The sequence below is a fragment of the Podarcis filfolensis genome (assembly GCF_964270895.1).
Source record: "Podarcis filfolensis genome assembly, chromosome: 17".
In the NCBI taxonomy this organism is placed as follows: Eukaryota; Metazoa; Chordata; class Lepidosauria; order Squamata; family Lacertidae; genus Podarcis; species Podarcis filfolensis.
The window spans coordinates 4,393,359-4,420,734 of NC_139621.1; the positions used below are offsets into that span (position 1 = coordinate 4,393,359).

The window sequence follows — 27,376 nt, forward strand, 5'->3', positions numbered from 1 at the left end:
GAAAATTAATTTTTTCCTTTTTTTGGAGAGGAGTTGAAGGCAGGCAGTGGAATAACAGGGTTTTTAAACATCCAGGAAATTAGAAAGCCATTTCCCCAGGTAAACTGGTAGAAAGCATTATTTAAGACTAAGATACTTAAGTCTACATAGGACTGGCCTTCCTGGTGATGAATCAACATGGAGGAAGTCTTGCCTCCTCAACATCTTTGGAATTCAGTGTCTCGAACACTGAGCTAAGACCAATCACCATTAGATGCTTGGGATTCCAGAATGCTTTTGACTGTCCCTCCCCATAGCTTCGTAGGAAAGCTTTGCAGTGAGAGATGAGAGGAAGAATTTTCCCATGGACCAGTAACTGGCTATAAAGCAGGGAGAAGCAAAGGGTAGATGTGATTGAGTAGTTTTCACAATGGAGAAGAGCAGCCAGTAGTGTTTTAAGTGTCCCTCTTAGAATTGATGCTATGTAATATTTTTAATCAAACTATAGGCAGGGAATAGTAAGTAGCCAAGTTCTGCAAATAACACCAACTTGTTCAAAATGGTGAAATTCCAAGGAGTCAGGGCAAAGCTTCAAAAGGGGCCTCCACAGAGGTGTATACTATTTTATGCTGTGTGTAACTAGCCTACACAATGTGCTTTTAGTTGTTGTTATAATAATAGCACCAAGCTTCGATGGCTTTTAAAAAGGATTACATAAATGTGTGGAGGACAGAGCTATTGCTACCCATCAACAATAGAAGCTTAATGGAAATTACATGTGCCAAAACAGTGTTCTGGAACACCAGATTTTTTTGGAGTGGGGGGGGGGAATGGTAAGATGGCTATTGTTTCCAGCAGCTTCTGCAAAACACAATGTTGAACTAGATGGGGCTTGATCCATCAGGGAAACCTTTGGTTCTTGAGCTGGATACATGTCCTTCTGGAGCCTTTGTAGCACCATTGCTAGGTTTTCCCCCTTACCCTTCCTCCTTGGTCCAGCACTTGAAGGTGGGGCTGCAGGGCTGTAGGCAGAACCCTCCTACAACTGAGGCATAAGGCAGTTCCCCTACCGTGGGGAGAAGGAGTCTGCACACACAGAACATGTAAAAGGGTGTCTTTCCTGCTGTAGACGAAACAGAAAAGCTGGAGAACTCCAATCATCTGAATAACCTGCAGTCCAAAGCCTGCTACTGCATTTCAGTTCAACAAGCATTTTATACAGGACTCAAAAAAATAATAATAAGCAAAAGTAGCCTTGTCTTATAAGAAAAATTCGAAACTTCACATTAGAGCAACAACTTAACCCAACCAAACTCTCACAAAATTGTTATCCAGAACACTCTCATCAGGCTAGATGGCAAGCAAAGCAGGGGGGACTGTAGACGTCAGCATTTGTCAGTCTTATGGTGGCATGTAGAAGGAGGTGGCAGACATTAAAATGAGAGACTTGAGCCTGATGACTTGTTTCCCCAGACTATGAAATGAGAGCCCAGTCAAACCACCAAGGATGGCAAAAGGCATAAATGCACCCATTCTGCTGGTGACCAGCAGTGTTTGCGGGAACCATTGCCAAGGCAAAGAACCGTATGATCTAGTTGAGATTCCTTCCTTGGAGGGGGTTGGACTAGATGACTTTGGGAACACTCCCAATGCAACAGTTCCATGATTCAATGAGGTTTTGATGATTAAGCGGTATATAAAGCACATTAAATAAAATGCTATAGTTGCAGGTTTCAGGTTGCATCTATAGCTGCTGGGAGAAAAGGCACACATGATAGATGAAACCTGCAAATTACCTAGCAGTGTTTCATTTGAACGTCTGCTACCTCCTCCCACATTCCATCTTACGATTCTGACTAAATGTAGTCTCCGTGGTTTCAGCACTAGCCAATTCTCCCCTCCCTGCTTTTGTTTACCTGAAGAAGCATTCTAAAGAATTTGAAACCTTTATAACATTTTGGTTCACTTAATAAAAGTATTTTCCTAAGTTGGATATTGAAATATACAGAGCAATTGGTCTTCCCACTCATGCAAATTAACTGTATTTGCTTATTTGACCAGAGACCAGACAAAATCTAGGATAGATTTGTCTGTTGATTACTTCCATTCAAGGGTAAGGGTCAGTTTTATACCTGTGTTGTAGCCAAGGTAAAAGTCAGCTTAATAACATGTTTTTTATCCTTCTCTGGTGTTGACCCCTCCCATTCTCGGTAGGTCTTTGATCTAACTGGATGGGGCATTACAACTACATTTTAAATATAATTTTAGGATCACTGTGCAGGAATGTTGTTACTTTCAGAAATTCACCATGGCCCTCTGCATTTTGTTTAGAAAATAAACTGGCATTTTTATTCTCTGCAGTCTGCTCCTGTAACAGAGGGATAATAAACCACGAGGTTAATGTTGAAGGAAGCCCCACCATTTTCCTATCACAGTAGGAAAAACAGTTTGTCATGTTAGCGGGGGTGGTGGTGGTAGGTGGGTGGGAGTGAATGAGCATTGTAAAAAATAGACTCTAAAACCAAAGCCCCTGGAATCTGCACTGGTCATATATCTACAGCTGTGGGAAAAGCCAGTGAGCCTTGGTCCTGCAAAACCTTGGAATTAGCCTGGACACACAACACAACACACACTATTAGCATCAGTGCTGTCCCCTCAGTTTGAGGAGGAGAGAGGTTTCCCCCGCCTCTGTATCCACCCATCTCTTACAAAGAGTCCCTTGGAATGTCATTCTCTCACGCCAGAGAACGTGGGTTCAAATCCTCTCCCCGCTCTTTCCCCTCCCATGAAGCTCAACTCCGAGGAGGGGAATGGTGGCCTGTCCATGGCTTGGAGCGGTGGTGGTGCTGGCGGCGGCTGCTGCTGTTGATGCTGCTGCTTCTTTGGGAGTGCTGGGGACTACTTCTGGTCCAGTTCAGAGAGTGCTGGGTGGCTCTGTACCAGCTGCTTTGCTGTTCCGAGTCCCACAGACTAGGTCCAGTGTGGGACTGGCGGCCGCTCCGACTACGCCGTGTATCCTGGCCTTTGTTGAGCTGTCGCCAGTAGCTCTCGCAAATGCCAAGAGCAGGGGCCTCCTGGGTGATGGCCCCCTCCAGCAAGGCGTGTGGAAGTATGTGCAAACGAAGACGGCGCAGTGTGTGGCGGAATCTGTTCTCTGTGCCTATGCACTGGTAGAGCCCACCATCAGCCGGTGTCACTGGGCCTAAAAGCACACCCTGGGGCGTGCGCAGCAACACACGATCACGGGGCAGCTGCAAAGGGAAGAAGAGAGTGAGGTAACTGAAGGGATTTAAATTTTCTCTTTAGAAATTGCACTCTGTCCGTAAATTCCTGCATCAGTTAGTGTAGCTGCAGTTTTTGTGAGATAAGTAAAAGCTGCTCCCAACATTCCTCATGTAAGAGATGCTATCAGACTGCTTTTTTTTTTTAAGACAAATGTCAGTGTGACTACTCCCCCCCCCCCGAAAAAGTTTAACATCTCCACAGTCCACACACTCATAGCTAATGCTTATTCAGGATGAGGGACTTACCACCTTGCGCTTGTCAGAATTATCAGCTTGCATAAGCCATTTGATGGAGGCGTGGGGAGATCGTGGTTCACACTCTAGGAATACACTTCCGCCTTCTAGTCCATATTGAATCTGCTCATGTAATTGTTGCTCTACTGTAAAAAAAAAAAAAAAGTTTGCAAATAAGTCCAGGATTTGTTGAGTGTAATTCTGTATGTTCTGCAAATTTGTCTGTCTTGGTTAGCACAGAGGTTTGCATTTCCAGAATTGTTGCTGCAGAAATAGTTAACTCAAGAATTCAGCAGTCATCGCCCAATCCCCCATGCCTGCACCACATCTGTGTTGCCCAAAGCTTCATCTCTGTTCCATGTAGTAAGAGATAGCAGTAGGAATTCCCCACAGCCTTGGAACTGGGCACCATGACTAAGTACAGCTACCTGCAGCACAGCCAGTTTTAGGCTACACCTACGTTGAGTAGAATATAGGCAGTGCTCCTGGAAAGGCAGTAAAATGACAAGCATTACAGCTTAGCACAAAACAGAGCACTTCTGCACCTGTGAGGGAGATGTGCAGACAGGGCCAAGTCCTGGTAAATCTTCAAAAGCAAAGCAATGAGCTCAGTTAATGAGAGGCCCAACCAGACCAGCTTGTTCAATGGTTGGGAATATAAATCCCTGGAGGACCAATGCTTTTTTCTGCTAGACATTTTAACAGTCAACATAATTTCATCCCAGTCTTGTTAGATGAGAGTGGTGTGGGTTCAGTTATCTAAAGCCGTAACAGCATGTTATGAACTATATTAAAAGCACGTCGGTCATTAGGAGCTATGGATCACACCAGGGATGCCTTACTGAACGCCTACAAGCAGCCCTCATTCTCCAGTGCTTCCAGCAGATAGGAATGAGTTGTTCAAGAACCCACGAAAAACACAAGCCAATGGTGCCTTTGATTTAGATCAGGCATGGGCAAACTCGGCCCTCCAGATGTTTGGGGACTGCAACTCCCATCATCCTTAGCTAACAGGACCAGTGGTCAGGGATGATGGGAGTTGTAGTTCCAAAACATCTGGAGGGCCGAGTTTGCCTATGCCTGATTTAGATACATCGTAATAAGTCTTCCAATGGAGGATTAGTAAAGCTGCCAACCACCTGGCAAGCAGTAAATACGTTGGGAGATCACACTTTGCTGAATCTGCATTAAATATGACAGAGCTGAGCAGCCAAGTCAGTCACTAGGAAAAGAGCTAGTGCTGGATTCTGGACCAAAGTGTAAGTAAGGCTCAAGCAGTATTACAAAAATTTAGGAGAGTCCTTTGTCACAACTTCAACAGAGGCTAATCATGGACAAAAAATACCCACCATATCTGTTTAAAAATGTGTTGCTTTGGATGGGGACATATCCTCAGTTGCAAAAATTACAAAAATTAAATAAAAAACAGAAATTTGCTGCTTTCCTATTAGAGATCAGAAATGCTATGGAGACTAAATTTGCCTACCACATTTCAGCCCACCTTCCTTTTAGTTAGACTCCATTTTGTATCCTGTATTTTCTGGGCCATCAAAAATGCCTTTCATTCCCCTCTCTAACTTTCCTACTTTCTGAAGTGGAGGACAAGAGGAATGACAACCATTACCACACCTCACAACGCAGGAAGACTGCCAAAATTGCCAAATTAATGTAGAAAAGTCCAGGAACAGGGATGTATAGAGTTAGCTCTTAGGAAGTGTTCACTGCCAATTTGAGATGAGGGAATGCCTTCATTGTGGAACTGATGTAGCATCTTTTTAGTATACCCAAGATAAAACATTCTGCATCTGAATAGGCGTATGACAAAAACAAACACACACTTTCAGCCAGAAGAAGCAAGCAAGCAAGCAACACTTAGAAATTCCTGATATCCAAGAATTTAATAGAAGAATTTAACCTTCAGATAAGCTGAGAATAGCAAGAAGTACTATTGCACACACCCTGCTTTGATAGCTGAGATTCCTGTGATCCTCAAACCTACCAAGCTTGGGATGATCCTGCTGTACAGTTGACAAAGCACTAACTGGATGTTCACAATCTCGGCCCCACTCAAGTGCCAGCTACGGCAGGAAAGCGAGCAAAGATGGAAACGCCACTTCAGCAAAACTGTATGATTACATCTTGACCGTCCTGATCTGGCTTAAAAGGTAGATTGCTTTGCCACAATTTGCATAAGATTTGGCCCAGGAGACTGTGCTAAAGGGGCAGGCTAGTGATAAAGAAACATTCTCCAGGGAAAGTACATAACAACTTTAAAATAAATTAAGCTTTGCATACCATTTCTCCCGTTGATGAAACTGTCAGCCACTGAGTTAGCAACTAACACATCCTGACCATGACTGATATCACAGCCAAATCCTCTCAGAGCTGGCCTAGAGGTGCAAAATCCCACACTACAAGAGGGATAGGGAACCTATGGTCCTCTGGATGTTGCTGCACTACAACTCCCATCATCCCTGGCTCCAATTATTGGCTCTGCTGTCTGGGACTGATGGGGGTTAGAGTCCAACAACATCTGGAGGACCACAATTCCTTCATTCCTATTCCTTGAGAAGGCCTTGCCCATTGCGACAGTTTCCACACTCCAAAAGCAAAGTACACCAAAAATGACCACTGTATCTAAGGAAGGAGGCTTGAGTCCATCAAAGCTTGTGCCATAATAAAGTATTTCTCTTTGTTGTTGTTGTTGTTTAGTCGTTTAGTCATGTCCGACTCTTCGTGACCCCATGAACCAGAGCACGCCAGGCACCTCTGTCCTCCACTTCCTCCCGCAGTTTGGTCAAACTCATGCTGGTAACCTCGAAAACACTATCCAACCATCTCGTCCTCTGTCGCCCCCTTCTCCTTGTGCCTTCCATCTTTCCCAACATCAGGGTCTTCTCCAGGGAGTCTTCTCTTCTCATGAGGTGGCCAAAATACTGGAGCCTCAGCTTCACGATCTGTCCTTCCAGTGAGCACTCAGGGCTGATTTCCTTAAGAATGGATAGGTTTGATCTTCTTGCAGTCCATGGGACTCTCAAGAGTCTCCTCCAGCACCATAATTTCTCTTTAAGGTGCCACAAAACGTTTGTTGTCTTTGCTGAAACAGACTAAGACAGTTGTATTTCTGGAAACACTAACATGAAGACAGGCATCAGTCAAGATAACCTTTGCATCTCACATTCTTCCACCAATGTTTTCACTCGGAGGCAGGCAATCATCTCAGGCAACAAGTGTGTGTTCTGCAGCAGTGCCTGCCTGTGTTCCACCTGAGAACATCAGCCATTCCCCTCTGTTGCCAACCAGAGCTGTGTGTGGCCTCCTGCAACCTCTAAACTGGAAGACACTGTCCCATTGCTAGTGCTAAAGGTACCCCTGCCCGTACGGGCCAGTCGTGTCCGACTCTAGGGTTGTGCGCCCATCTCACTTAAGAGGCTGGGGGCCAGCGCTGTCCGGAGACACTTCTGGGTCACGTGGCCAGCGTGACGAAGCTGCTCTGACGAGCCAGCACCAGCGAAGCACACGGGAACGCCGTTTACCTTCCCGCTATAAAGCGGTACCTATTTATCTACTTGCACTTAAGGGTGCTTTCGAACTGCTAGGTGGGCAGGAGCTGGGACCGAACGATGGGAGCTCACCCCGCCGCGGGGATTCGAACCACCGACCATACGATCGGCAAGTCCTAGGTGCTGAGGTTTTACCCACAGCGCCACCCGCGTCCCTTTGCTAGTGCTAAGTTTGTTTCAATTTCAGCCCCAATCTGTTTGTGTGTGAGGAGCAGGGGACTCCATCTTGTTCTTTGCCTCAGGAACCAAAACGTCTAGGGCCAGCCTTAGACAAATTTATTTGGAAAAAGTAAATAAATTGCAAGAATCTTGGTCAGAAGCTGCCACTGATAACAATAAGAAAGGAAATGACTTGGCAAGTGCTTCTACTCAGTTGGCAAGAGGAGTAGGCTTTTAGTAAGCCTTCCTGACGATAAGCCTTGATAGTGTTAGCCCCATTCTCTTCTGTTGCCTCTAAAGTAGACTGTCTTTCCTTCTGCGATGATGTCCCTCAGGTATTCTTCATAAGCAGGGAAGCCCAAGAGCTGCATAGGTGTAAGCAATCTGACTAACCCCTGTCAAAAAAAAATTATAAACCCTCCCAGACATCTTGGAACTAGACTGAACACAAGGAATTAGGAACTAGACTGAACACAAGGAACTAGATATTAACACAAGGAATAATAACATAAGGAAGTATGTAAGGGGGAAAGTATTTGCTGGGCAGAGGGCTGTTGTGCTCAGGTCCTTTGGGCTTCCCTTAGGCATCTGGTTGGCCACTATGAAAACAGGATGCTAGCTGCCCCATTGGCATGATGCAGCAGGCTCTCTTCACATTATTAAGGTCTTGGGAATAGAGGGTTGTTCACATGTCACATTGAACATAGGCACAAGCCGTATCTACACATGTACCAGTGTTCATATGAAAAAGGCGCGTGTGTGGATTTGTGCAACACAACTATTTACTTGTGGAATCACACCATGTATGCCCACTTGACCACTTTGATCTGCAGAATTAGCACTGCCATAGGTGCCATATTTGTAAAAAAAAAATTTGCAAACTTCTTAGTGGTTGGTGGTACATAAAGGTTTTGTGTGTGTGTGTGCTACATAGGAATACCACTTACACTTGCTGAAATTCCCTTTGTCAAAGGTACTGAAGATTTTGTGCTGAGCCCCAGACTATTGCTGATCAGTCTGAAACTGCTTCAGCAAAGCCCTGTGGACCCACCAGGCCACCCTCAAATCCTTAGGAGGATTTGTCTGGAGAAAAGGAGGCAGAGTACACCTAAGTAGCAATGAGGTCACTAGGATAGAGCGGCATACAGTCCTAGTTGAATCCACCTCAGCAGAACACAGTGCTGGAAGAGGTGCAGAAAAAGATAACCTCACATGATCAAGGGGTTAAAGCATCAGTACTACAAGCCTAAAGTGTCTGATGCCTTCGTGGCTTACAGTGCAGGAGGACAACTAAAAGAACCACAGCAGAAGTTCATAAAATTACGCATGTTGTAAATAAAGAGGTTTTTCTCCCTCTGTCATCACATTAGGCCACCCAATGGAATTCATGGGCAGCAGATCCCCGGACAGACAAAAATAAGCACTTTTTTCAACCAGCGCATCATTAGTTTATGAAATTCACTGACTCACAACAAGGTGAAGGCCATTGTCTAATCCTCCTTTAAAGTCATTTATGCCAAAGTCACAGAGGATGTAGCTCCATTCATGGCTATTAGCCATGAGGTCTATATGGAACACCCACTTTCAGAGGCTGAATTTCAACTACTGTGGAGCAAGCAGCGGAGCTGTGCTGGCATCATGCTCTGTTTGCCAGTTTGCCAGGAGCATCTGACTGGGATGCCAGACTTTGTTCTGAAGCAGCAGGGCTCTTCTTACACTTCTATAAGATTTCCATGGCCTCAAGGGTCTTTAACAAAGAAATTGAGCATAGTATTCAAAATAAACAATTAAAAAACAAGACTCTGAAAGGATCTCCCATCTTTCACCTATGTCACCAAAAGGATGAAACAGAAACACAGGTTTGGAGCACCTTGTAACTTTATTAGAGAGGAAGACTCTCTTTCAGAACCAGCATACACAACCCATCACAGGTGGCATTTCTTCTGGTAACTCGCAGCAGTTCTTGTGGGGCAACCCATCTTGCCATTGTGGAAGAATTACTCTTCCATTACAGGAGTATCATGCATAGGGGTAGTAATGTTTATGTCTCACAAGGGTGGGGAATCTTTTTCATTCCCCCATGGCCAACCTTCTGGAGGCTTGTTGGTGTTTGGCAGTGACAGAAGCCAAAGGGGGCGGAGATGCTTACTTTTGCCAACGGACTACATTCCAGCCAGCCAAAAGACAAGATTTCTACCTCCACCCGACCTCTCTCCATACTTTATCTGAGCAAGCAAGAGTTCTCACGCTCCAAGGACACATTCCCACCAGGCAAAAGCACAAAAGGGGTATCAAAAGTGGCCTGGGAAGACTCCTGAAGGCCAGGCAGAGATATCAGGAGGGCTTCGTGCCAACTTAGACAAATGCTTCCCAAATGCTTCCCATGTGTGGAGATCACATTGCTTGCCCATGCCACTTTTCCCTGCACAACCCCAGTGCTGGCTCTTAGCATTATCCCACTCTGCATTCCTAATCCACTAGAAGGTCATTGTGCTCCCCTTTTGAAGATCCTGGCACCCATCTCCCCTGCACTAGTAAATCCTCAAATGGTCAATTCAGTTCATTTCCCACCCCCACCAATCTCTAATCTAGATCGTCCTCTGACACTTAATGCAGAGAAGAAATACCTTCAAATTTATCTTCTAAATCCTCATTATGTTTAACACAGCATATGCAATCCTCCCCTTCTAATTTGGAATTACATTACTTTTAGGGGAAAAGGCAGCTGCCTTTTACCAGGTCAGAATATTTATCCATCCAGCTCAGTATAGTACTCTGGCCACAGCTCTCCAGGGTTTCAGCCAAGAGTCTTGCCCATCACTTGCTAAACCAGCCCTTCTTTTAAAAAAAGCTGTAGATGCCAGGGATTGATTCTGACACCTTCTGTATTCATCCTATGTGCTATGGCCTCTTCATTCAGCAACAGAGCTGGCTTTTATAAAGCCAGGAGTTGCTGCAGCAGCCAAACCACAGAGAGTTTTCTCTCAACCTTTATTACATTACCTTCCTTGCAGAAGCAGTGAATTTGTTTTTCTTTTGAGAGTGCTGAGGAGGCATGTCCTGGTCTGAGCAGCTGAGATAACCCTTTCCTCCTTTGGCAATTAGGAACTGAGCTTGCCTCTGCCTTTTGATCCCCAGAGGAGCCGGACTTCCCATTCCACGCAGCCCTCCCGAGACTTGCCAAATTTTGTCAACATTTGCGTTAAGGGAAACGGCACATTTGTTGGCAAGCACTTCTTCACACAGCACACAGTTGGACTATGGACTATGGATCTCCATCAGCTTGGATGGCTTTAAAAAAAGGATTAGACAAACTCTTGGAGAATAAGGCTGGGATGGTGCTGTGAAAACTTACCTTTGGCATTAAAGCCCCGGCACTGCCGCAAAGGGTCGCCATGTTTGATGTCCTGACGGCGGCTCCTCCTAAATGAGAGGAAAGAGGTCAAACTTATTCCCTTTTCCAACCCAGGAGAGTTCCTTTTGAGCAGCTAAAGGAAATTAGTAAACACCGACCAACCATAATCATGATGATAGGTAAAGGTAAAGGGACCCTTGACCATTAGGTCCAGTCGTGGCTAACTCTGGGGTTCATCTCGCTTTATTGGCCGAGGCAGCCAGCATACAGCTTCCAGGTCATGTGGCCAGCATGACTAAGCCGCTTCTGGTGAACCAGAGCAGCACATGGAAATGCCGTTTAACTTTCTGCTGGAGTGGTACCTATTTATCTACTTGCACTTTGATGTGCTTTCGAACTGCTAGGTTGGCAGAAGCAGGGACCGAGCAACGGGAGCTCACCCCGTCACAGGGATTCAAACTGCCGACCTTCTGATCGGCAAGTCCTAGGCTTTGTGGTTTAACCCACAGCACCACCCACGTCCCATCAATCATGGTGCTTATTATTTTTCTGTTTAACAACCAGGGATGGAGCACCTGTGGCCCTCCAGATGCTGTTGCACTACAACTCCCATCACCCCTGACCATTGGCCATGCTGACCGGGGCTGCTGGGAGTTGGAGTCCAACAGCATCTGGAGGGCCACAGATGCCCCATCCCTAATTTAACCAACTCACCCTGCCTCCCTTCAGTTTAGTGCTTCAAGGCTGCTTCTATCTGAACAAAATAGTTTCCAGTCAAGTTTCCACATGCAGACCCTCCTCTTAGAACAAGCTGCCTTGCTCTCTGCCCTTTGTCCACACTGAAGGGACACACCACAGGCAAATGGGGCAAGGCGGGGAGGGGAGGAAATCTCAGTATTGGTGGCAGCAGGGGGGCTGGGGAAGCCGCCTCGGAGCAGCCACCGCCCAGACCAATCTGAGAGTGGAGGAGAGAACCGCCAGGCCAGGGATGCTCCTGCCACAGCCACAGTCACACATTTCAGTGGTACCTCTAGTTAAGATTTGTTCTGGAGGTCCATTCTTAACCTGAAACTGTTCTTAACTGTTCTTAACCCACTTTAGCTAATGGGGCCTCCCACTGCCACCGTGCCGCCACCACACAATTTCTGTTCTCATCCTGAAGCAAAGTTCTTAACCCGAGGTACTATTTCTGGGTTAGCGGAGTCTGTAACCTGAAGCGTATGTAACCTGAAGCATCTGTAACCCGAGGTACCACTGTACTTTTGCTCAGGCATCAGACCTGATGGCAGTAAATAGCCCTCGTAGAAGTGGCCTTGGAGGAACTGACTCTCTCTCTTTCCCTTGCCAGTGGTGTTTTTGGGTGCCTCTGCCAGAGCAAAGAGCAAGCCCTACCCCTGGAATGGAATTCGCTCACACAAGATGTAGTGATGGTCACCGCCAACATGGATGGCTTTATAAGATGATTAAACGAATCCATGGAGTGGCTGCTAGCCTTGATGTGCTACCTCCACTGGCAGAGGAAGTATGTCTCTGAATTGCTGGGGTCCAGCTTGGGGGCTCCCCACAGGCACACGGTTGGCCATTGTGAGAACAGAACACTCAACTCAATGGACCACTGGCCTGACCCAACCTCCAGGCTCTCCTTACATTCACACTTCCCTCCCTCCTTCGCACGGCATTTGCATTCCCAACTTCGCACTCTCAGGATGTTACCTTTTGGCTGTGTGGCTGTAGCGTGTGCAGCGCTGTCCATCCCAAGCACAATAGGGATCCCTGGCCAGGCAGCAATCGGCACAAGCTTCACCGTATTCACGGCACCGATGGAGGCTCAGCTGGGAGACCCCCACGTCTGAGGAGGCGTACAGCTGTTGCTGCAGAGCAGAGAGGAGAGAGCAGTGGCTGAATGGGAACCTGGATTTCTCCTCTTGTTGCCAGACCACCCGCTTGCCTCCTACAAGACGAAGCCTGGTCTTCAGCCTCTGCAACAGCAGCGGAATCCTAACCTCCCTTCTCAGAGTTGGAGGACTAAGCCCACAAGGTCCTTCAGGTACCTGCACCCCTGTCAGAGCAGCGACCCAGAGTGCTCATCTCCTACTTTGCTCCTCAGCAACAGATACCTCAACCACCTACCCGTTTAGAGGATATCCACAGGGTCTTCACAGGCGCTGGAGCCTGTAAGGCAAAAAGAGGAGAGGCCAAAGTTGAGAAGGGCAGAGACAGGCAGCAGTGTTAGGGCAGCAACGATAGGGAGCCACGTGTTCACTCACCCTGAACACTTCCACCTCCTCCAGGGTCAGCTCTTCCAAGTTGCCCTGTTCCTTCGGCAGCACAATCACCTTCTGCACTGTGCCCTGGTCTGGAGGAAGAAGACCCAGATATCTTCCTTCAGAAGCTATGGAGGACATTTTACTCCAGTGCTTCAAAGAGCTGAACTGGTTGCTTGTGGACGGTATTTAGGGACAACTTCAAAGGTATTGGTGTTTACCTTCAAAACCCTACACTAGGGATGGGGATCCTGTGTAGCTCTTTAGAGGTTGTGGGACTCCAACTCCCCTCAGCCCCAAGCAGCATGGTCAGAGATGATGGGAGTTGTAGTCTGAGAACATCTGGAGAGTCACAGTTTTCCCATTCAGCCGGGGAAATTAAGAAAAAGAAAAGTCACTCAGGTCACAGCTGGGAATTCAGTGGTATTCAATATGCACTTGAAGCACCTATTAGCACCTTTAACAAGAACAGGTCAAGAGGTGAGTTTTCTAGGTGACTTCCACCACAGCCTGTCTGATGGGGGCGGTGGGGGTGGCTGAAGAGTGACAATGTCAGAAAGCATCCCTAGCTAAGCACTCTCCAGCAACTCTAGCACCCATTATTTACCTGTCCCAAGAAAGAGAACCTCATAGCGCCCGTCCACTGCATCCACTAGGTCCACGGCCAAGGTGGTGAAGCTGTAAGGCACATTGGTCCTCACAAGCAGGGGGCGGCGCTGCAGTGGGTAAACAGCATTGTACATCAGAGGGTGGGCACGCACAAACGTCACCAGCTCGTCCGAAAATTCACGTGTGGAGCGAAGTCCTGGGGTGAAGGTTCCTCCTGGGCACTGAGAAAGAGAGCCGGGTAGTAGAGTCAGAGTCTTGGCCAGGGTGGGGGGAACTGTAGGGGTCCAGCTTTCCCCACCCTACCCTGCTAACCTTCTTTGTACCCATAATGCAAAGGAAACACACAATTGAGTGTAAAGCAGGAGAGGGGGTAAATATAAGGAAGAAATCGCAAGGAGCTTAGGGAAGGAGAAAAGGGAGGCAGACAGTGAAATCCAGGTGCTGAGGGGAATAACACAGTAGGGGAGTGAGAGGCCTTGGTGACTCACAGCTCCAGGGCGAGGGTAGGGCACCCGTCCCGTGTAAGGGCCCCACTGGTAGTTGTGTCCCTCCTTGTGGGCAAAGGGCCCATTGAAGACTGTGCGAATGTCGGCCATGGAGTAAACGCAGACCGCAGAGCCACGGAACACGGACCTGGGGGAAGGGAGAAGGGAGAAAGGGGCTTGCACCTGTGTGAGGCCCAAGGCCTGCTGAGCAGGCTAAGCCCCAACACTGAAGCCCAGCTGTCCCCACCATGGGGCGCTCACTCACCCCAATGAGGAGAACACCCCATAGAGCAGAGGGTGCTTCTCGTCCTGAGTCGGCAGCAGGAAAACGTCACCTGGAAGAGGGAAACAAAGAGGCAGAGCTTCTTGAGGGAGGGGGGTAGGTTGTGCGTGCAAGATTGCCAGTCCCCACCTAGCCTATGGCCAACCCCCTGCATCAGGCGTGACAACTTGAATATAAAAGTTTTTGTGGGGGAGGTAAGCTCTGCCCTCCATAATCAACCACAAGATGCACACACACCATTTGCATGGCAATGCTTATCAACTTTAGAGGGACAGCCCCCTCAGATTTTTTTGGGGGGGCCAAATAGACCTCAGCCCCTAGAAGTTGGTGCCTATACCTTGCATGTATCTCTCAACTGCATCTGTGCTGTGGCTTAGGGGGACATACTGAAGCAAATGGCAGTGAACAAATGGCAAGGGGTTGGATTAGATGATCCCCAGATCCCTTCCAACTGCACAATTCTATGATTCTATGAACACACATGGAAATCCAAGGGTTCCTTCCAAAGGGTCATAGGAATGGATCAAGTCCAGAGAAATAGGTTGCTTACATTGGAGATGGGATTGATGGGAGTTGGGAATCCACAGGATCCCCATCCTTGCCTACACAGTGAATTTAGGGAGATCTCCAAATGGCCAAATGAAGAAAAACATTTTTCATCCCAATGGCCACTGGAATACACAGGGCTGGGATCTTCCACCTTGACCTGGAATGCTAAGAACAACAAGCATCTTGCAGATGTCTTTTGGAATGGCCTCAAGAACCCCTTGAAGTTGACAGAGCCAAGATATTTCAATGGCCACTCTCTGGTTACGCCTGGCTTTAAGTCATTCAAGCTAATTCTTTCTCCAGAGCTTAGGGTGCAATTCTGTCTCCTGTGCCTCAACCCTCTTACAGTCACCTGCACACACAGAGACAATCACTAAGACTCAGGTTTCTGCACCAAGGGTGGAACCTGAATCCTTATGGCCTTAACCTCCCCCTGCCAACATAAATCATTTCTGCCCCGCCAAAACAAAATCCCTCTCCAAAACAGCAGCTCACGGAGCTCATCAAAGAAAGTCTCCACGCCGTCCTCTCCAATCACCGAGCAGACAAGCCGAGCTTTAAGGAAAGTCGTCCACTTGTTCACCAAAGAGCGCTGCCCGCCATCATCATTCTGGAAAGGGAAATGTACAAGGGTCTGTCAGCCAACCCCTACAGTGGCCAAAGCGAATCACATGCTTTTGGTCTCTGAGTGCACAGCTTTTCTTGCAGAAATAGACAGCATGTAGAGCCCAGTCTGGATTAGGATATGGGGGGGCGCTTTAGTTCTCCCCCACCACCAGTATGCTCCCATTCTGGAAAAGAGGGTGATGTACTTGCAATCTGCATTGGGTCAGGGGGAAGCTTTCATTCACCCCTGAAGAACAATAGATTCAGCAGCCACCTCTGGGCTGGAAGATGAAGAAAGCCATTGTTTGTACTGGGACCTCTTGCCTTAACACCAACATGCAAGCAAGAATCAGAAAGCTTAAAAAAAAATTAGAATATGGAGGGCATGGAATAGGAAATGGTAGGAAAGTTTTATCACAGAGGAGCAGAGAAAGCCAAACAGAGACCCTAGGATTTGGAGATCTAAGAGCAGCAGGAGACTCTTACTTGACTCAATTAGGGGGTGGATCAAAATTCTCTAACCCAGGGATGGGCAGGCTTCAGGCTTGAAATATTTAACTGTATCTTTTTTTTTAACCAAAACATCAAGGTCCACCCATCAGAGCAGTGTGCAAAATAGTGGCTGGTGGGTGGGGAGGGGGAACACAGAAATAAGGAACAGGGTACTCTCTGATCACATCAGAAACCTTTGCTGATGCACTGCAAATCAGCCAGAGATCTATCAACACAGCTTGGTCTTTCTGTCTACCCCTTCTCTAACTCTTTTTCAGCAATAGCACTGTTACCCATAGAGAAGACAGTTGGGTCAGCACTAATTCCCAGGAGAGAGCTCTTCACAATCAACTTTAATTGTGCGACCTGAATTTGCTGGTATCTGATTGAATCCCACCGCCTGGAAGTGGCACCGTTTCAAGATCTACACAGTTAAAGATTCAGGATCTATGGTGGACCTTGGAAGTGAAGGACTCTCCTTCCTTGGAGGTGTTTAAACAGAGGTTGGGTGAGCATCTGTCAGGGATTCTTTAGTTGCGATTCCTGCATTGCAGGAGGTTGAACTAGATTGTCCTTGGTCCCAACGATTCTATGGGCCCCACCACCCACTCACAGCACACTCTGGAAAAATTTAGAGGTTACAAAACGAAAGCACATGGGTCTGGCCCACTTTTCTTTGAACCATACATTGTTTATTGTTTGTACATGTTTGCTTATGAAAATAAAAATAAGGAATAAAAGTTTAAAAATAAAAATGAACTGGCCAAAGGGACAAGACAACAGTAAGTAAAGGGGATGCCAGGAAACCGGGACTTATGTTCACATGTGGTGGGGGTGTAAATATGTACAATTTTGGGGGCAAAGGGTGTTTAAGGAAATAACAGAAATCACTGGGTAAAAGCTGACCAAAAGTCCAAAGGTAGCATTATTATCAGTTTACGACGGGGTGGAAAGTTCGCAGGCTATGAAGGACTTGCTCACAAATTTATTGACAGCTGCACAAGTCATAGCTAGGAAGTGGAAGGGGCAAGGTGAATATAAAATGGAAGAATGGTATAAAGAGGTGTGGGGTAAATTTATTAATGATTTATTTATTTATTTATGATAAATTAACATGTGCTATTAAGGTAAGACAGGGAATATGCAAGAGATTTTGAGGAGATATGGAAGGGGTTTGTAGAATTTGTACTGTTAGAATGGAAAGGGGTCAAACCATTGCAAGAGAGGTGTTGAAATCTTGGGATGTTGGATAGCTACAATGGAATGGTCTTGCGGGTGGGGTGCACATTTTTATTCTTTATTTATTATTATTACTTTGTCAAAATAAAAAATAAAATTGTTTTTTAAAAAACAGAAAGGATTTGGGGTAACCAGTTCAGGCATCCTTTATTAAGTGCTGCTGGGCAAATCATTAGGCTGAGTAAAACAGGTCCCCCCCCCCACGCTGGGTAGGGTTCTGTACTTAATGTAATTGAGAGCATTTTCAGACCTGAACAACAGTTTGAACTCTCATGAATGTCCCGTAACTCAGAATGTAGTGGCTCTTCCCTAATCACATGACAGGGTTTCAGTGGCCATGTGGTGAGTTGTCAGGGAAATTTAAAATATTAATCACACACAATCTACCAGGAAGTTCCCTGCACAAGCCACAATGAAAGGATGAGGGAATCTGGGCTCTTTTCCAAGCTCCCATGAATTTCAATAGGGCTTTTGAAAGAAAACATTTGAGCTGGTTGTGGTCACAACCTGTGCACAACGAAGACCAGAATGGCTGTGCATATACCTACACCTTCCACAGGCTCGCTATGGTGCGCAGCTGTGCCGCAACTGGCACAGGACCAGTGTGCTTGCTTGCGTGTCTGCATCTCTGTGTGCTTGTGGGAATGCAGAGAGATAGGCACAGAGTAATGTGGAAGCGGGGAGGGCTCCTGTTCAGGGTTCCAGCCCGCCAATAGTGCTCTCTTCCACAACACACCATCCCCAAACAACAACAGACACCGAGTGTTCATTGGGCTGCTAGCTTTTCTGTGTTGGTTTCTTCATTGACACACAAGCCAAAGATAGCCTGCACTTCTGTAAACTCTGAGGTTCTCTCAAGCATGCTGACACCTCCCTTTTATTCCTCAGTTGCCTAATTTGGTGCTGTAATCCTGCTGACACTCAGTAGCAGAGTTCACTAGCTGAAAGGGAGTGATATGGCCCAAAGAAGATCCCTGCTGGAACAGACCAATGAAAGTTCTAGTCCATTATTCTGTTCCTTGGGGAGTTTACAAACAAGGCACCAGGCAGCTCCCATTAGATTTCCCCAACAGCAGCACTGCCATACTCTGAATTCCTATAGTACAGTAAAGCATTGTCCGGTTATTAAATCAAACACACTGTATGGTAGTCAACTAATACATCCTGTAAGTGTGTGGATTACCACTAGCACAACAGGACTCCCTCCCCATCTCCTCCCCCTACACGTGCCCCAAAATTTGCTCCAGGGGGTTGGAGGAACCCTAGAAGAAATTTAGATGTATTCAAAGGTAAGATGGGGGGAAGTCCCATTGAGCAAGCAGTAATCCTAAGGCTAGTGGGACCTTGACTTAGCTACACTTAAGGAAACCCAGAATTTGGAACCCTTTTCTAGGATCTCCAGGTGCAATTTTAGCTCTGCAGGAGCAGGGACACAGCCATCGCCACCAGCAAAACACACGCTCACACACCCCTCGGGCGGCAGCTCCCAGCCTGCTCCATCTTTCTCAGCCTGGTTCCCCATGCCTCAAGCCAAAACTCAACCGTGTGGGTGGGTGTCTCCCCCACTCCAAGCGTCGCTCACCAGGCAAACCCGTCCCACCCGAGCGAGCACAGCAGGCCCCACGGCACCCTCAAGCGCTTTCTCACGGAAAAAGAAGTAGAGCTTGTCATCGTTGTGGTCGGAGCTGTCGGGGATGACGCGGGCGTGGAGGAAGACAGGGTCTGGTGGGGAGGGGGAAAGTGCCGTTACCTTGGTCCGCCACTAGGCAGCACAAGCAAACACTTTAGCCCAGTGGCTGCCAACCTTTGGGGGCAAGCGTGCCACAACAAGCCAAGTACAAAATCTAGGAAATTTAAAGCACTTTAGTCCAGGCTTCCTCAGCCTCGGCCCTCCAGATGTTTCGAGACTACAATTTCCATCATCCCTGACCACTGGTTCTGCTAGCTAGGGATCAAGGGAGTTGTAGGACAAAGACATCTGGAGGGCCGAGGTTGAGAAAGCCTGCTTTAGTCTGTACTACAACACATATTCTTATGCATTGGAGGGAAAATGCTCATTTTTTCACGGGCTGGGTTGAGTTGGATCTGTCCTTTTGCATGATGAGCATTCAGATTCATAGTCTGCTCTTTGTGCACTCAGTTTTAATGTTTTTTTTAATGCCACAAATCACTTTAACTCACTTTTGTGAAAAAAGTGACAAATGAACACAAATAATAATGAGGATGAGGACGGGCGTCCGTCTGCTGAGCTGAGCGGCAGGCAGCAGCCTAACAGAGGAGAAGCAGGCAGGGCTGCAGGTTTCGCCTCTATGGCACTGCCAAGTCCAAGGCTCTCCAGGTGTGCTGCAACACACACCTGCTACCTGTGCCACTCACGCCACAGGAGGTGAGCCATAATTCTCGCCATTCTCCACAGTGTGCTATCCCAGCACTCATCCCCACCCACTTCTGGCTACCTCCATCAGCCTCATACCATAGAGCCAGCGGGAATCATGTTGCTCAGTGCGCACAGCCGGTCGAGGCCCCATCGTTCGGAACACAGCAGCATCAGTGCCCATGAAATCCACATGAACTCCAGCATACAGTGTGTTATCTGGGGAGAGGAGAACGGTGGAAGAGGCACATGGCAGCATTAGTCGAATAGACACAGAGACACATGTAGACATATAGCCGATGCAAACCTGAAGGAAAGGGAACTGGGTACAAGAGCGTAGACCTTTGGTCCATCTGCTCCAGTATTGTCTGCTTTAACTGAGAAACAGAAATCCAGAACATTAGGCATGGGTCTCCTAACCCTCTTTTTGAATCTCCTTTCAATTGTGGTTAAACAGGGGACCTTATACTTCCAAAGTATGTGCTCTGAAACTAAGTTATGGGCCCTCAGTGGAAAATATCTTCTTGGCCTGCAACATCCTCAGCAGCTTCTTGTTCCCTGCCAATCAGCTATTTAGTGCTAACTGGCTGCTTAGCTAATGCAGCATGTCTAGTAAATGCAAGAGAAAGACAAGTCATCAAACAATGGTGGCTGTAAACGCACAATGACATGGTCTCTGGCTCAATTGGGCAACCTGTGGCCATTTATATGCTGACAAGCAAGATGGATCACACTCATCTAGAACTCTCTTGTAAGAAAAACAAGAGTTAAAAGACAAATACATGTATATGCACAATGCTACTGGTACTTCATAGAGATATCTGGTAGCAGGGTTGCATCCAGGGACACGTGCAAACTCACTCAAAGTCACTTACTGACAAGCACAGCCGTGCTGTGCTGCCGGGGGTCATATGGACACTTGCCCTTCCCTGGCTCCAGTGAACGAGGCACCATGCGGAAAAGGTACTCCTTTGAAGGGATGAAAAAAGAAGAGAGCATGAATATGAGCATGGAAACCTACCTTGAACACCTAACCTAAAGCCCAGCTCATTTCCAAAACTGTGGAGGGACAAAATCCCACTCTTGACCTGCTCTCCTTTTCAGAAGTACCCTCTCTCTTCAGAAGCTCACACAGGTAACTGCCTTAAACTAAGGCTGTGTACTGACCAAAGCACATTTGTAGAACATTCTTTCCCTCAAAGAATTCTGGGCACTGTAGTTCACCCCTCACAGAGTTACAACACCCAACAATCTTGAGCAAACTATAGAACTCAGAATGTTTTTAATGGTATAGGATGTATGCAGCGTACATTTGTCCAGCGTACTATTGGTCCTTCTAACTTGGAAGACTTTAAAAGAGAATCAGACAAATTCATGGCGGAGATGGCTATCAATGGCTCTTGGCCATGACGGCTATGTTCTGTCTCCACAGCTGGAGGCATCAATGTTTCTCAACTCCACTGGCAGGAAACTACAGGACAGGATGGTGCTCTTGTGATCGAATCCCGCTTGCAGGTTTTCCACAAGCATCTGGTTGGCCACTGGGAGAACAGGAAGGGGGACTAGATGGGTCATGTTCTTATGTTCTAACTCACTATGGTCAACAACAGGGAAACCTGTGGGTCTCTAGATGTTGTTGGCTGCCAACACCCATCAGTCTCATCCATGTCCAATGATCAGGGATCATAAGAGCTGTAGCCCGGCAGTATCTGTGGGGCCATAGGTTGCCCACACCTGAGTTACATTGACTGGCAGTGACACTCCAGGGTTTCCGACTGGGATCCTTCCCAACTCTACCTGGAGATGCCAAGGATTGAACCTGGACCTTTGGGCATACAAATCATGTCTCTACCACTGAGCAGTGGCTCTCCTCCCAGCGGGAAGCAATCCAGGTTCTCTGCTTACTTCAGAGCGCCAGCCACGGTTGACGAGGGCACAGACTGGGTGGTAAGCCCCTGTTCCACACACGTACAGGTGAGTGCGGTTCAATGGCTGCATAAGCCGGATGTAGTTGAAACATTCGCCCTGGAGGGTAAAGAGGAAACAGGGCATGAGCTGGCAGACATCCTCCTGGCAGCCAGACACTGGCTCAAACCCCATTTTCTCACCCTGTCCCTTCCCCAAAAAATATAGAGGAAGGGGAGCTGACTTCTGGTGGGGGGCATTGCTCAGAGATTAACTTTCAGATTGGGTAGTGTTGTTAGAAACACAACAGCTCAGAAACAGGCTATGCAGGATCAATGGATAGCAAAGATGCTGTCATGGAGGTAACAGCTTTGTTTGCTTTTTTTTTTGGTAATATTGTTCTTAGAGGTACACAAGAAAACCCAGGAGTATTGCCTGAAGGGGTAATGCCTGAATGCACATCATCTTGTTGAAGGTAAGCAAGTCTGGGCCTGGGAGCCACATGCATGCCACCTCAGGTTCCACAATGGAAGAAAAGCAGGATATAAATGTAAGAAACTAAAATAAGGAGTCAGATGGATTCAGGGACAGCCATAGGCACATTGACAAATGGTCTTTCCACAGGGATTTGGGGCATTTAGACCAAAAAACCCACTAGCTGTTGTGAGGTGATACCCAGGGTGATAATAAGAAAGTGATGGAGCAGCAACTACGACTCACCCTCTGCCCCTTCCCTGCCAGGCGACACTCATTCTGGTGGCTGGGAAGTGCTGGCCAATGAATCTGTGCAGAGAGAGACAGAGAGAGATGAACAGGATGGGGATTGGCTTTGAGAGACTGGAGGTATTTCTCCCTCCATGCCAAGCCTTCACGCACTTGCTGTTAGCTGCCTTCTGAAGCTTGGCCAAGAATCCAGGGTGCCCATCTCCCTGGCTTCCTCTGCTCCAGCCTATCCCATGTTCTTCTTCACCTCCTCCCATGTTACCCCCGCCAACCGAACCCAGCCTTTTCTGGACGCATCCAGTGGACCACAGCCCAACCCCAGTAATGCTGGGCAATGTGGCCCCTTTTGTTCTGACCCAGCATGGCTCTCCTTAAGGCCCTCTGGAGCAGAGCTTACAATGAGCGGCTCCTTGTTGATATTGTGAAGATCCAAGGCCACCAGGAAGTCTCGTGCCCCCAGGTAGAGCCGCTCCTGGTCTTGGTCCATCAGCAGGATCCGATAATCGCTTGTGTTGAAGGAAAAGCTGAAAGGGCGGGCAGTGCGTGTCTCCAGGAGTTCTGGGGAGAGACATCCTCGGAGTCAAGGGTCAGTCCCACAAGCCAGCCCACTCCCTCAGCCCACTGGTCTCCAAAAGGAGGGTAAGTCTCAAGCATCCTCATCCCCCTTCTTTCTTGCTGCCTTCCGCTTAGAATGGGCAGCAGCGGGAGCAAGCTAATCTATGTGATCCCTGGTCTGGGCTCAGGCCGAGCTGAGCTGAGCTCAGGGGGTATTTTGGTCCCATGAAGTGGCTAAGGCGGAGCCGACGTGGGTGGTGGGGGGAGGGCGCTCAGCGGCTGGTACAGCAAAGAGCCTAAATCCCCCAGCAATCCCCCTGGCCACATTCCAGAGGCGAAGATCAGAGAGTGGCCTGGTGAGCTTCCCACCTGCGGTGACCTTGGGGATGTGGCCAGAGGACAATCAGCCTCTTTGCCCAGCTACTTTCTGCAGCCAAGTCTGGGCAAGAATTCAGAGACCAGGGACAGAAATTGGCCTAATCCCTGTGGACAAGTGGACAGAAGAGCAGATTTCCGGGGAGCTCAGAGAGGGAGACAGGTGGGGAGCGGGGAGGGAAAGGAGCCTGAGTGGGATGAGGAACTGAGATCCAATTAAAATGAAAGGAACAAAAGTAAGTGCAGGGTCAGGACTCCAGGGCCCTCTCCTCTGTTCCTTCTGCTCTGATTCAGCCGACCGACTGAGTCTGAACGCCAGAGACAGAACCCAGAGAACCTGGTAGAATTCCCCAAGCATTAACACATGGCAGGTGGGAGACTATCATTCCCCACCCTGCAATAAATGTCAGGCAGCCCCATGGCAGGATGCCCAGGGCAGGGTGTGTCACGCATACCCAGATCCGATGTATACAATAACCATTATATAACACTGCATACACCAGCAGTGCTGGGGACCCCTTTCAGGGATATACACACAACCAAGCAATACTGGATTATTTCTTAGGCATTATAAGCAGCAACTTGAGAGGGCATGGGAGAGTTTTTCAGTCATAAAGGAGGTGGTGGCGGTAAACTTGTGACCCTCTGGATGTTGTTGGACTCCCTGTATCCTTTGCCTTTGGCCATTCTGGCTGGAGCTGATGGGAAATGGAGGCCAACAGTATCTGGAGGGTCACACACTCCCCATCTGTGCCATATGAAAACTGGGTGTTATATTATTACCAGTGGAAAACTGTCAGTTATGATAATTAATTACTAGGTGTTAGGTGAAGGTACAACTTCCCTGATTTTCTGCTCTGACAGGAAGGGGAGAAATACCACAGGGTGCTCTTGCCATGCCAGCAGCAGTTTGGGAGGCTGTCTATATGGGTCCCTAGAGACTTTGGAGAAAGAATGTGCTTATGACGTTTACACGGGATAAATCTGGAATCTCTCTGGAAATAACATGCTGTTGTTTTTTCTGTCTGGGGAAATTCATGTGGTGATTCTGTTGCTGGGTAAACAAAGGCATAGTTGCTAAGAAACACAAATCTGCAAGGAAAAGGACCTTCTGGGGCTCTGAAAACCCCTCACGTCTTCTCTCCTTGATTGGGCCCACCAGTGGCAATGAATGGTGCTTTAGATGTGTCTCCACCACAACAATGCACAGAATACTTTGAAAGCTGCCCCACATTTGCACAGCCAAGGTGGAGGGAGACTTCTACCAGCCAAAAACCAAACAAATCAAAAGCAGGCATCATTTCCTGTATTCTCACAACAGGCATTTGGGCAACTTTGTCAGGAGCGTCAGGAAGACTCCCTGAAATGCATATCCAGACCAGAGATGTGCCACTAATAAGAGCCTTGCTAGATCAGACCAGAGTCCCATCTAGGCCAGCATTCTGTGGTCACAGTGGCCACCCAGAGGTCTCTGAGAAGCCCACACACCAAATATGAGTGCAATAGCTCTCTCTCCTGCTGTTGTCCTGCAATGACTGGAGCTCAGAGCACATAACTGCTATCATGACGAGTAGTCATTGCTAGCCTTATCCGCCATGAATGTGTCTAATCTCCTTTTCAAAGCCGTCTAAATTGGTGGCTGTCACCACATCCTGTGGAAGCAAATATCATAGTTTGAGTATGTCCTTTTGTCCATTTCCACACAGAGAAGGTATTAAAAACTGTCACCAGACATTTATTAGAACCAGGTGGGGTATCCTCTTGCAAGGAACCACGTTTGGGGTTAGTGTTTGGAGGAAATCAGTTGAGGCATGAAATGTGGGAGGCAGTTATGGATTGACAGTTGGGATGGTGATCAAATTTTGTCGGTTGACAGTGGAGGGGGGAGAGGATGAAGGGTAGAGGGGATTAGCTGAGTGGGAATGGGTTTAGGAGATTACTGGTTCTAATTGCATTCATCCCAGACTTCAGCTGACTGAATTTATTTTCATTGTTCCTCAAATAAAGCACTTGGTTGTTAGCCCTGGATAACTGTCGGTGAAAAACATGTTTAAATGGTTTGAACACCTACCCCAATACACCTACTCACTACCTGACCGTGGGGTCATAGTGGATAGCTCAATTAAGACGTTGTGAAAACAGTGTGGAACAGTTGCTGCCGCTGCCTCGCCCCCCAAATCTCATGCTAGGAACCATTAGGAAAGGAATTTGAAATAAAACTGTCAATATCATTATGCCATTATACAAATCTTTGGTGCAACAGCACTTTAAATACTGTGTGCAGTTCTGGTGGTCTCACCTCAAAAAATAATATGGTGGAACTAGGAGAGGTTCAGAAAAGGGCCACCAAACCGATCAGGGAGATGGAGCAAGTCCCCTGTGAGGAACAGTGGCAACATATGTGGCCTTTGAGTTTAGAAGAAAGGCAAGTAAGAGAATACAGTGGTACCTCGGGTTAAGAACTTAATTCGTTCTGGAGGTCTGTTCTTAACCTGAGGTTCCACTTTAGCTAATGGGGCCTCCCGCTGCCACCGCACGATTTCTGTTCTCATCCTGAAGCAAAGTTCTTAACCCAAGGTAAAGTGGTACCTCTGGATACGAACGGGATCCATTCCGGAACCCCGTTCACATCCTGAAGTAAACGTAAGATGTGACTGTGCGTCTGTGCGTGCCACATTTCACCACTTCCGTGCATGTACGTGACATCATTTTGAGTGTCTGCGCATGCGTGAGCGACGAAACCCGGAAGTAACACGCTCCATTACTTCTGGGTCGCCGCAGAGCGCAACCCGAAAATACTTAACTTGAACCTACTTCAACCCGAGGTATGACTGTACTATTTCTGGGTTAGCGGAGTCTGTAACCTGAAGCGTCTGTAACCCGAGGTACCACTGTCCATGGCAGAGGTGTATAAAATTTAGCATGGCATAAGGAGAAAGTGAACAGAGAAAAGTTTTTCTCTCACACATAACACTAGAACTTGGGGACACCCAATGAAGCTGAACATTCAAAGCTCCAGGGTGGGCAAAAGGAAGTTCTTCTCCACACAGCTGAGCCATGAAATCCACTCCAACAAGACGCAGTGATGGTCATCAGCAACCTGGATGGCTTCCAGAATCTTCCAGAATCTTCTGAGGCAGATTCATGGAGGAGAAGGCTATGAGCAGCTACGAGCCACCAAGGCAATGTTCTACCTCCACAGACAGAGGCAGGATGCTCCTGAATGCCAGTGGGTGGGAATCACAAGTGGGGAGAATGCCTTTGCTCTCAGGTCCCGCTTTGTGGCTTCCCATAGGCATCTGCTTAGCCACTGTGGGAAGAGGATGCTGTACTAGTTGGGTCTATGTTCTTTTCCCAATAAAACTGCCTTGACACTTCCTGCATCTACATACTGCTGTTAGCACAGCAAGACTACAACACTTTTGGAAAGCCATGAACTTTAACAAGCCTCTGGAAGCCAGCACGAGTGGCAAATGACCCTTGCAATAGAACTTGCTGTCCCCTCTGCCCCAAGCTCACTGGGTGGCCTCACTGGTTCTACTTTATATCACCAAAAAATAAAATGTTGTTACATGCCTTGGCACAGGGTAGACAATCAGATGAACATGAACAAAAAAGTGACCTTCCCACATTGTGCAACAGCAGGAGAACCCACCATATCAAAGGCACACACAAGCAGAACCCGCTTTGTAAAGGTGCATGGGCTCTTCATGCGGCAGACGTGTTGAACAGCCACAAAGAACATTGCGCCCCCAGCACAGATCTTTGCCACACCCTGGCCAAGCCCACGGTGCAATCTAGGCTGCAGCAGCCAAGCGGCTTCAGTTCACAAAGTGCAACTGCACAACGCTCTTCTCCCCACACTGTTCCCAAATAGTAATGCCCAGCCATACTTCCACTGCACACCCTCCTGCCTTCATGAAACATAAGCTGGCCAGGCTCCACATGAGATCACTGACTCCCCAAGCCTGCAATCCATGACATGCGTCCTTACCACATACAGTCCTATGGGTGCACACAGACACAGGCAAACACACGTGTCTATGCATGTGTGCATTCATGCGCACACACACGCTCGCACACACGGCAGAGTGGTGTTCAGGGCTTTGCCTTTTATAGGCAGGATTGCTGCTGCCAAAAGGAATGAATTGTCCTTTGGCCAAGGATGTTTCTCTCTCACTCTCTTGCACACACATGCACACCCATCCACTTCAAGGGCTGGGCTAGCACCAAATGCCTTAGCTGAAGGAAAGGAGGGGAAAAGGGCTGCAAAGAGAACAGAGGGTTGGGTGCCCGTATTGGGGGTTGTGGCACGCACTCCCCCAGCAATTAAACGATCTCCT

At 47.7% G+C, this 27,376-nt stretch overlaps 1 protein-coding gene across 9 annotated transcripts in view; it reads right to left on the bottom strand.

The window, feature by feature from the left end:
- Window positions 1-1,174: 1,174 nt before the first annotated feature.
- LOC310752395 (semaphorin-3F-like) overlaps window positions 1,175-27,376 on the bottom strand; it is a 32,388-nt gene continuing 6,186 nt past the window's right edge. For 4 of the 9 annotated variants that reach the window (XM_083592510.1, XM_083592508.1, XM_083592513.1 and 1 more), the window contains 16 exons: window positions 22,501-22,661; window positions 22,101-22,163; window positions 21,381-21,500; window positions 20,351-20,444; window positions 19,575-19,694; window positions 18,684-18,823; window positions 15,260-15,374; window positions 14,198-14,267; window positions 13,936-14,080; window positions 13,446-13,668; window positions 12,842-12,930; window positions 12,705-12,746; window positions 12,288-12,445; window positions 10,575-10,642; window positions 3,510-3,640; window positions 1,175-3,230 (listed from right to left, as the gene is read on the bottom strand). In XM_083592510.1, the coding sequence (XP_083448636.1) occupies window positions 2,772-3,230; window positions 3,510-3,640; window positions 10,575-10,642; window positions 12,288-12,445; window positions 12,705-12,746; window positions 12,842-12,930; window positions 13,446-13,668; window positions 13,936-14,080; window positions 14,198-14,267; window positions 15,260-15,374; window positions 18,684-18,823; window positions 19,575-19,694; window positions 20,351-20,444; window positions 21,381-21,500; window positions 22,101-22,163; window positions 22,501-22,661 (2,198 nt within the window). In that variant the 3' untranslated portion in view covers window positions 1,175-2,771. Of the gene's footprint in view, window positions 3,231-3,509; window positions 3,644-10,574; window positions 10,643-12,287; window positions 12,446-12,704; window positions 12,747-12,841; window positions 12,931-13,445; window positions 13,669-13,935; window positions 14,081-14,197; window positions 14,268-15,259; window positions 15,375-18,683; window positions 18,824-19,574; window positions 19,695-20,350; window positions 20,445-21,380; window positions 21,501-22,100; window positions 22,164-22,500; window positions 26,397-27,376 lie in introns of all 9 variants that reach the window. The other 5 variants (XM_083592509.1, XM_083592507.1, XM_083592511.1 and 2 more) reach the window with 2 other exon arrangements.